Raw genomic sequence first — 10,189 nt, forward strand, 5'->3', positions numbered from 1 at the left:
CACGACTTTTTACAATATTTTCGTAAGCATGTAAGTTGTTATGTACCGACATATATTTTCGTTGCATATGGTAACAAATAACTGTCGTTTCCGAAGAAATACCTCAAAAAAACACAACATTGAAAAACTGCAGACTCACAGAAATAGGAAAATTCCTATTTGCCAGAAATTTATTTTTAATTTATCAAAGGTTTGTGCCGTGAGAGATGATGTTTATATAAATAAATTAGATATATATACGAGTGTATCTGTGTATATCTACCTGTATACGATCTTTGAAACTCCATCGACGACGTGTATGACATCATTTTCCCCAACTTTTGCTTTTGCTTTTGTCGAACGTGAGACAAGGAATGCCTTTTGGGATTGTGCCTACTGAGAGTTTTATTAATAAATTGGCAGTTGCATCCGTTCTTTTTTTATTTTGTTTTATTCTCTCGATCTCGAAAAAGGTGATTAAAAACTAACTTTTGATAACACACAAAATTTGCTTAATTTATTCAAAGAAGAGTGTTCGTGTTAATTACAACAGTAAAGTGCAAAAATAAGGCTTTCCACTTACAATAGATATAAAATTGATAAAGCGTTTACCATTGCTACGGAAATAATGGACGACTAGCATAACAGTTTATTTTTTGTTTTATTTATTAATGAAAAGATCCGACCAGATCGGCCACGTCTCGAACATATTCGGGAAAGTCCCTGGCTAAAAGTGGATGATTAGGCATCAACTGGGCGTCGCACATCACCCCAAGAATTATGTGATCGTCATATTGGTTGAAACACAGGGAGATGGCTGAAACGAATATCAAAACATTGCTTTTTGGCATTTTCAAAAAGTAGTCGAAACAAACCCTAGTAGTCATCTATAATAAATGTGAAGTAAAAACTTTGAAAAGCTTCAACGAATTTTATTCAAGCTCTACGACTATCAGTAGTAGAGTTTAGCTACGGACATCGTGATAAAAGGTTAACGATCCGAAACAATTGTAGAGTTTGAATAAAACTCATTAAAACCAATGCATTTTTTTTATTAGAAAATTAAAAAGTAAATTCTGTGCTTCCGATAAAGACATGAATAAATAACTTCTCGAAACATTGTATGCACATATGTGGAGTATTTAATAAGTTTTGTAAAGTATTTATAAAAACTACAACTCTGTTTGGTTATTTTAACATAAAAGTTTTGAAACAAAACGAAAACACGTCTTTTTTTTTAATATTCGTATTGCATCGAGTCTACTGCAAAATTCACAAACGATTGCGTTTACGACATCAAATCGCCGTGGTCTGCGCAAATAAAAACTAAAAATTGATGGCAACAGCACGTTAAACTGTCGAAAGCGTTATATTTATCGTACGTCAATTTTGTGGGTTCGGAAAAGAACCTTGTCAAGCATTAATGAACCTACAATTAATAGCAAATTTCTATAGACGGCGACGTTTCGTTTTAAATGTAGTTAACATAAGTAGGGGGTAGATAAGTCATAACCAACTCAGTTTCAATACTTTGTAGCTTATTTGCCCGTTGTAGTTAATTTTCTGGGGTTTTTTTTAAAGTAAGTGACTTCGACCTATTGTTTTTAGGATTGATTCGTAATTGCCGTGTCGACGGTTTAAACGCCACCTCTCTCAATAATTTCGCAGTGTTTGGTTGATTAACAATTAATAGATAACGAAAAAAAAAATCGTACTTATATTAGCTTGTGGTGGTCTCCAGTAGATAGCACTTGTCACTTCTTCGCCCCAAATAGTTTTTTGCTTTGTATTCGGATACGAGCTTGTAATTTCCGTTACAGAAATCGTATATCTTCTGGACAAATATTTAAGTAAAATTCTGAGGAACGAGGCCGGCAAGCTGTTCGTTATGAATCCATATTTTGTTTGCAACAAAGTCAGCAAATAGGTGATGGGCTGCTGATTGATTGTTGCAGTCAGATTGTCAGTTATTCGCTTCAAATTTTCGACGAGCGCAATTTCGTCGTTACTCTTTAGCACGGGTAATTGGAAGCACAGCTGTCCATTAAACCAATCTTCAACTTTCATATTGTTTCCGCTGAGAAACATCAAGTTCGAATTGACGTTTCGTGCAGTAATCGGTACTTCTTCGGGATGTTGAAGACCGGCCTGGTTGCAGTATCGTGCTATTGAGGCACTGGCCGTGGCCAGTAAGATTTCCGTCTCGTTTCTGTTCAAAGATTTGGCCACTTGCGTGATATATTCGGTCTTTACTGGCTCCGACCAAGCGACCACTTTCCTCCCGCTCGGCGGAATGATCGGAATCGTCTCGATATCGGACAATAAAAGTTTTAACAGTAGTTTCGGATATTTAACTAAAAGACCGAAATTGTACGCGATCTCTTTCGAAGACTTGTAAAATAAAGGGATGTAACTGTAAAGAAAATTAGTCAACGTGTTGGGATATCCGCAATATTGAAGAGTAATACATGAGTGTATCGCCATCAATTCCCTTTCCGCTAGTCTGGGAAGCACTATAAAAAGAGACAACAGATTTATCCAGAACGAAATAACCCTTACGCATATGTTAAAGGGATTCAATGTCATGATGCACGCTTTGATGAATGTGTAAAAGTTGATTTCGCGTTTTAACGTTTCTCTGTTGAAAACGTTACGGGCGTATTTTAGTTTTGACAAGACATCGTTTTTAACCAAGGGAAAACCTTTTCTGCATTCTTTATATACGGACATTATTGTAACTAGAGTGAGACAAATGAATTCAGATATTCCCTGGTTCCTTTTGAACAGTTCCGGATTTTCGAATGGATCGTGGTTGTAAATAAATTCGTTCCATCTGTTCGTTAAGTCCTCTTGTAGGCGCTCTTTCAACTCCAAGATGTAACGGGGTTTCTTAAAGACGTTTACGAACGCACTTGGAAGTTCGTGAACCCTAATGAGAGAAAAAAAAAAAAAGAAAAGTATGTTTAAACATCTGCTCGAAAAGTAATGGAATAAAACGTTCCAACATTTCTTAAGCAGTTGTATGGATTTTCACCAAGTAAAAGGTCAATAATATCAAATACTTTTGTCATATTTACCCTGCTTGACGAACCGGTGGAATCAACGGCAAAAGATCAGCAATATTTAACCCTTCGCTAAGTAAAACGTGATGAATCCTTAAAAGGATACAATGCTGATTTTCACCGGCGGGTATTACAACGACTTGCCAAGGAGACGTTGAAGACGGTAAATATTTTGATACTACGTCGCTGACGTATTCCTGAAAATGTACCTATACATATGTAGATAACATGTAAGTACCTACCAGTTTTCTCTGATATGTATCAATAATAAGTTATACACGTACAAACATAGGTACGACATATAAAAGTTGTCGGATGTAGGTATATACCTACACCGTTCGCGATTTCGAGTACACAATTTTGACAGATACATAAAGAATTGTCGGTTTCTTATTAGTTACGAAGATACCCACTTGCAAATTTAGTTCAGTCAACGTCCTTCCTCTGAAAGTTGAAGGGGCAATCATTAAATTGTTATTTATTTCGAAATTGGTTCTTTTCCAAGCGTAGTAGCCACACTTAGTTACGAGACAATGTCTCAATCGTGGAAATGCCAATTCGCCTGTCTTCGTGCGTCTGTTGACCACTTCCTGAAACGATAGTTGTGATTATAAGTAATTATATATTAATTACGTCGGTAGTCTCAAAAAATAACTTTTGCATCATCTATATTAATGTTCGGAAAATTTCATGGTATACACCTCACAATGCTCGCGAACGGTTTGGAACGTTTTCCATGAATGGGATCTGTGGTTGTGGCCGTTCTAATTTTATTAAGAAGCTCATTGAATTTGCTTTTAATTTAAAGAAACACCAATGTATATACGCTAGGTTTTCCTTAAAACCACCCACGCGATTGCGACTGAAGGCAGCCCTGGGTTTCCTGTTGATAATATAATATGCACGTTTGGTTGGATTCAGTATTAACGAGAGAGATAATACGGACGTGAGTTGAACCTTGACGAAATTCTTGTAGAAACTAGAGTGGATGGATCAGCTTGCGAGTTTCGATGATTTAGGGAGCCGGACCATAGGTTCAACCATAATGGGGAGTTTTTAAAGGAAAACCAGACTAAGACAAAAAACTTTAAGAATAATAAGGCGCCAGGTGTAGATGGGATACAGGGGGAAATTCTAAAACATGCAGGACAAGAGTTTAGCGATCGTATGTTTAAACTAATTAGTCACATTTACGGGACGGGGGAGAGGCGCGGATAGGTGCGAGACATTTAGAACAATTAGCTTAACTTCCCATGCGTCAAAAATCCTAACTGGAATTGTACAGAGGAGGATGGAAAAAAGGGCGGAAGAGCTATTAGGGGAAGATAAATTTGGATTTAGAGGAACGCGGGAGACCATTCTAGCTTTACGGGAAACAATAGAGAAAACGATAGAAAAAAGAAAGAGTGCGTACAAAGGATTTGTACATTTAGATAAAACATTTGAACAATGTTAAATGGGACAAGATGTTAGATATACTTAAAAAGGTAGGGATGAGCTACAAAGAAAGAAGAGTAATACTTAGTCTGTATAAAGAGCAACAGGCAGTTATAGAACTGGGGCTGCAACGTAAAGAAGTAAATATTTGGAAGATAGTCAGACAGGGATGCACACTGTCAGTGCTACTTTTTAATTTATACATCGAAGAAGCGATCAACATTATTAAAGACAGTAGACAACTGTACGGATAGATATACAAGGGTAAAAGATTAGTATGCTTAGATTTGAAGATGATATAGCAGTATTACCATCTAGCAAGGAGGAGTTAGAGATAGATTTAAATAAAATGGAAGCGGTGTTGACAAAACAGTACCTACTGCATGAAAATAGATAAAAATAAAACAAAAATACTGGTATGCAAGGGAAGAAGAAGTAGGGAAAGAGCGAATATAAAGATAGGAGACGAAAAATTAGAGGAAGTGGCCGATTTTAGGTATCTAGGAAGTCAGATAAGTCAGGACAGAAGGAGTAGTAGGGATATAAAGCAGAGGATAGCTCAGGGTCGAGTCGCCTTCAATAAAAAGCAGTTACTTCTATGCTCGCGAACGGTTAATTTAGAAATTCGGAAAAGGTTGTTGAAGGTGTATGATTGGAGCGCGGCGCTGTACGAGTGCGAAACATGGACATTGGGTGCGGAAAAGGTTAGAAGCGTTCGGAATGTGATGTTACAGGCGAATGATCAGGATACCTTGAATAGAGAGGGTTAGAAATGAAGAGGTATTAGAAAGAATAGGAGCACAGAGGACTCTATGGAAGTCAATAAAAAATAGGCGAGATAGGTTGGTAGGACACCTTTCTCAGGCATGAAGGCCTAATCGGAGACATATTAGAGGCAGACAGGGGAGTTAGGAGGGGTAGAGGTAGACCTGTATTAGATTACTGTTCGCAAACAGTTAGGGAGGTGGGTTGTTCTAGTTTTGGGGAAATGCGAAGATTAGCTCAGGATAGGAAGGAGTGGAGGTGCGTGTCCAACTAGTCTTAGGACTGACGACCTTATGATGATGATGATGATGTTCCAGAATATCGTATATATACGTGTTCGTATTATAGGTGGCCGGCTTTTATTTAAAAGTTTACTGCGGTAGCGTAAGCCAATTACATAGTCACAGAAGGGGGAAAATGTATCGTAAAGTTACGTTTATAACTTTTTTTGGAACACAAAATTCTACAACCTGACGGATAGCTAATAATAGTTAATAAACAAGTATTGTTGGAAAAAGTATCTGTCTGACTTGCCTGAACATGCCTTCGTACATATTCTATATTTGGTGGACCATTAATTTCAAGTAGGACCGCGACAATACCTTGATTTCGTGGAGTATCTATCAGGGATCGTATCGTCGTTGTCTTTACAAATTCTACTTCTGGATATAAAACCGACACAGCGGCCAACCATGTTTTGTTACATACTTTAACAGCTGAAAATACGTGATTATTAAATAATTGATAACATACAAAATCCACACAGTTCAGCACAGGTCAACGCTTATACACGTGGAACACTGCAGTTAATTACATAATTGCCAATCGTCTCATTTACATAAGTGTACATACATGTAGATGTAGGTATGCATGTCTAGGGTAGGCAAATACTTAATATTCTAATTAGAATTTATCATTTCAAAAAAAAAAAAAAAATTAGAAAATGTGTAATTATCCTAATCAGAGATGTTTCGATTGATTGCCTTATCATGTTGTAAGTAAGCCACGTGAAAGAAAATTTTCTGTTCGATAAATACTAACGACGTGTCTAAAGTTAATTAAGTAATAGGTAGACACATGAATAAAGTAAAAATAAAAGTGAGAATGTGTAATAATAGAACTAACCTAGGCGAATGATTATAAACAGGGGAGTGAGAAACACTGCAATCAGAAACAAAATCACTGTTATACTTAAGTCAGACAAAGAAACGTCATCATCCATGCTGGGCACTTCACTATAACGACAAGTTGCTATTTATGATTCCATGCCGTTTACAGACATTTAATAAATAATAAACTGTTCCATGAAAACATTCTTTCTGAAATTTTAAATATTCTTATCGGAGACCTATGACCTGACGTTGTCAAATTTATTTTTAAGTCGATAAACCGACTCTTGAGAAATTTCGTGTAAGTACATATTATTATTTTCTTCTTCGTTTGTCTAGTGTAATGTGTTTATACAGACAGACAGATAGGTAGATAATAAGTAGATAGATAGATAGATAAGTTAGGTACGGCTTACATTCGGCCTGCTTCACTACATTTAAAATGAAAATTATTATTGAGCGTAACGTAGCGTGTTTTACAAATAGTCGCAAAAATTTCCGTTAATATTGTTTGTAGTAGGATTAAGATAGCAAGTAGGTATTACAAAGGGTACCACCATTTGCTAAGTAGTCGTCCTTATGGTACGAAGAAAATCCTGCAAAGACTCGCAAACTTAAGCTCTATTATAAATTAGTATTTAATTTGTTATCGTCGGTTCTTCTGCCGATTATTTACCTAAATTTTCATGAAAGTACTTAATGTAATGTAATGTAATGAGTTTTTGTACGATTTCGTTTGTATTAGGAAGGATCGAATTTGACACTCGTTGATAGTGTTAGTAAAATATCGTTTAAAACTTTTGGTGGAGGCGCCGGGACAATTTAAAACAAACCACAATTGATCTATAATTCCCGTTTCATTGAAGTAGATTGATGAATTTTCAACATTAAATTATATTTTTTGCATGTCCATGCAGTTAGGAATTTTGATCTTGAAAATTTCGATTGACAATACTTACTTATTAGGAGATGTTAAAAGGTACTTAGTTCCTAATTACAAGTTTTTAGATAATTTTTATTGTATATAATCGTTTAAATTCTCAAAATAAGACATTTATGATGACATACGAAGTTATTATCAGCTACTTAACAATTTTATTGAAAAGTTTGGTCAAGTCGCCGAAACAATTTAAAATATTTAATTATATATTCCACAATTACACTTATTGACAGCGTAACTTGAGCTCAACCCCACCACGTATTAAATCAATACAGGGTAGAATTGGTGTTATACATTCGCTGCAGAACGGTGGACAAAAATGTCCTTAGAAAGTGTAAAAACGTTAACAATTGTGCTCAAATTTAATGACCGTCTTTTAGATTGGCACTTGAAATCATCACGGTTAATTATTATTAATTATTAGACGTTGCAGTAGCCGAAGTTCGTAGGTATCTGGTGTTAATAGCAGTGACAAAGAAGATTCTTATTATGGTGTCGGAACTTGTGAATTTTCAGTGAATTTCCTCAAGATACCTACCTACCTACCCAACCCCTAAAACTTCCACTTTTCATACAATTAGTAGGCGTTTGCTGTGTAAGTTAACAATAAATTTTCTCTTAACAGTAGCTAAATGAAACAAAATTATATGATACATGTTAAAACAATCCACGATTGTGCAGACCGTTTCACTTTAATTTAATACTAGAAACAATAATTCAGAAACAAAAACAAGCATTTCATTTGTTTTTTAAACTTAACTTTTGTCAATAAATTACACTTTCGTTTTAAATTTGTCACATTTTCAAGGAAAATCATTAAGCATTAATTGCTAAATGTACCTATAGAGTGTGTTTTTAAATGCAGCAAAAAATACATTAATTACTACTTTAGTTCGGTTTTTCTGTGGCTTTGGTTGATCGGTTTAATTCATAACCCACAAAAGTTGCTTAAGAAATAGTAAATAATGGAAAACGCGACTGCCTCGAAAAAACCCTTTCGCCAACAACGGTTGTTGTTATGGTGTGATTTTTGTATACACATCAATAACGCATTTTTTTATGGTCGTGTACGAATGTTGGACAGTCTCCACATTCCAGTAGCACAATAGTGAGTTGATTCTGATAGGTTTTAACTGTTGTGTCATCAACTATAACACGTGCAAATTCTTGTAAGTACCTACCTCCTACACCATATAAAAATAAAAAGAATAATTCTTTCTTTGTTTTGTGAAGGATTTTAATTTGCCTGTAAGGTAAAATAAAATATTGGAAAAATTTCGCTGACACATTTTCAACGTTTTATTTATCTTATTAGTTTTTATTGTTTCAGGTGATATTGTTCGTAAATGAAAATATCAATTAACTACTTGACGAAAAAAAAAGTTAGGTATGCCACGATTTGCCTTTTACCATCTCGTCAACGTCCTAAATAGAAATAGAAAAAGGCCTTGTCTGCTAACATTACTTATAATCAGTCTCCTCACTACAATAATTATCGACATAATTTTCATAAATTCCATTCAAACTTTTCTCTATCCGTTTGAATCGTTGTCTTGCTACCGAATCGAAAATTTGAATACATTCCCAGACATATCGCAAATAAATCCAAGAGAAGGAAAGACGATTTTTTTCCACGAAACGTCGTGCAAGTCTCATACAGAAGGCAAAACTATTCTCAGTTCCAGACAAGCTTGTGCTGTCGAATCCGCAGCTAAATCCAATCCACATTTCGACGTTTTTGTTTTATTCACTTCGCCAGGTGTATTTATAAACAACAACACACAGTCGGACAGGTCTATTAAAGCATTGCTCACTTATCCGAATATAAAATTTTTACATGTCAATTATAACAATTACACCGAAGGCACTCCGGTAGGGAATCTGTATAAGAGCGGCAAAATAGAGACGTCTTATTACGCCATTTCACACGCTAGCGATGTGTTGCGTTACCTAACGCTATGGAAATATGGTGGCATTTATTTGGATCTGGATGTCATCGTAATGAGATCGTTAGAAGGATTACACAGTAATTATGCTGGAGCTGAATCAGACGATAATGTTGCTGCGGGTGTTATGAATTTTGCGTCCGATGGTCTTGGACATTTCCTCGCCGAAGAATGTCTCCTAGATCTGAGTGAGCATTTTACAGGCTATGATTGGGGTTACAATGGTCCAGGTGTTATAACGAGGTAATTAGTAATTGGCACACATTTCTATAAAAGTGTGCGTGGGTGGATGTATCATGCACGAATGGTATGGTAAATATGTACTTAGAAGTATCAGGCTTGTCTTGAAAACTGCTACCCAGTCAGGACCGGCGAAAGGGATTGAACCGGTTGTTGAGTGGAAGGGAAACTATAAAGGGGAGGACTTTAGATGAATTACTACCAATCGCTTTTTTTTTTTTGTTTGAATTATTTTGAATATTTTACAAAAAGAGTGCTGGAATGTGGCAATTTGACATCGCTCTCAAAAACCGTTGGCACCGCGAGATTCTACGTACTCTTTTACGTAATTTTCACCTATTAAAGCTTAATAAACCGTTTCTATCTCCTAATAATTTCTGGAGCGCTTTTTCACGTTTGAATTATTTTATATAGATTTTAGCAAAAATAATGCTGGAAAGTACCAATTTGACACCGCACTCGAAAAGCGTTGGTACCAAGAGATTCTACGCACTTTCTTATACAATTGTTACTTCTTAAAGCTTAATGGATACCCTCCATCTCTCTATATACTTCCATGAGCGCTATTCATGTTCAAAATATCTTATTTTGTGAACAAAACCGGGGGTAAGTACCAATTTGATACCGCACTTGAAACCCGTTGTCACCGTGAGATTCTACGTACATTTTTATATAAATACCATTTCTCAAAGCGTAGTAAATACTTTACAT

General features: G+C 35.7%; 2 protein-coding genes across 9 annotated transcripts in view; one reads left to right on the forward strand and one right to left on the reverse strand.

The window, feature by feature from the left end:
- Positions 1-10,183, forward strand: part of LOC108735466 (lactosylceramide 4-alpha-galactosyltransferase-like) — a 32,922-nt gene extending 22,739 nt beyond the window's left edge. The window contains exons 1-2 of one of the 7 annotated variants that reach the window (XM_018467447.1): positions 6,564-6,653; positions 7,717-10,183. In XM_018467447.1, the coding sequence (XP_018322949.1) occupies positions 8,682-9,485 (804 nt within the window). In that variant the 5' untranslated portion in view covers positions 6,564-6,653; positions 7,717-8,681 and the 3' untranslated portion in view covers positions 9,486-10,183. The other 6 variants (XM_018467472.1, XM_018467428.2, XM_018467462.2 and 3 more) reach the window with 6 other exon arrangements.
- On the reverse strand, positions 469-6,561 carry LOC108735448. 2 transcript variants are annotated; one of them, XM_018467418.1, is made up of 6 exons: positions 6,369-6,561; positions 5,778-5,959; positions 3,455-3,631; positions 3,057-3,238; positions 1,695-2,908; positions 469-796 (listed from the first exon to the last, which is right to left on the reverse strand). In XM_018467418.1, the coding sequence occupies exons 1-6, from the start codon at positions 6,463-6,465 to the stop codon at positions 648-650; spliced, it is 2,001 nt and encodes a 666-aa protein (XP_018322920.1). In that variant the 5' UTR covers positions 6,466-6,561; the 3' UTR covers positions 469-647. The 2 variants fall into 2 exon arrangements, with proteins under 2 accessions (XP_018322920.1, XP_018322912.1); XM_018467410.1 differs by having other exon boundaries at positions 3,057-3,250.
- Positions 10,184-10,189: the final 6 nt, after the last annotated feature.

Source organism: Agrilus planipennis, unplaced genomic scaffold (assembly GCF_000699045.2).
Source record: "Agrilus planipennis isolate EAB-ADULT unplaced genomic scaffold, Apla_2.0 scaffold5, whole genome shotgun sequence".
NCBI classification, from domain to species: Eukaryota; Metazoa; Arthropoda; class Insecta; order Coleoptera; family Buprestidae; genus Agrilus; species Agrilus planipennis.

Excerpts from the sequence above, each read along its gene's own strand:
- LOC108735448 (XM_018467410.1), bottom strand. The coding sequence starts at position 6,465 with ATGGATGATGACGTTTCTTTGTCTGACTTAAGTATAACAGTGATTTTG. Across the intron at positions 2,909-3,056 it reads CCACCGGTTCGTCAAGCAGG|GGTTCACGAACTTCCAAGTG; the intron begins GTAAATATGACA and ends TTCTCTCATTAG. Across the intron at positions 797-1,694 it reads ACCACCACAAGCTAATATAA|CCATCTCCCTGTGTTTCAAC; the intron begins GTACGATTTTTT and ends TATTCGTTTCAG.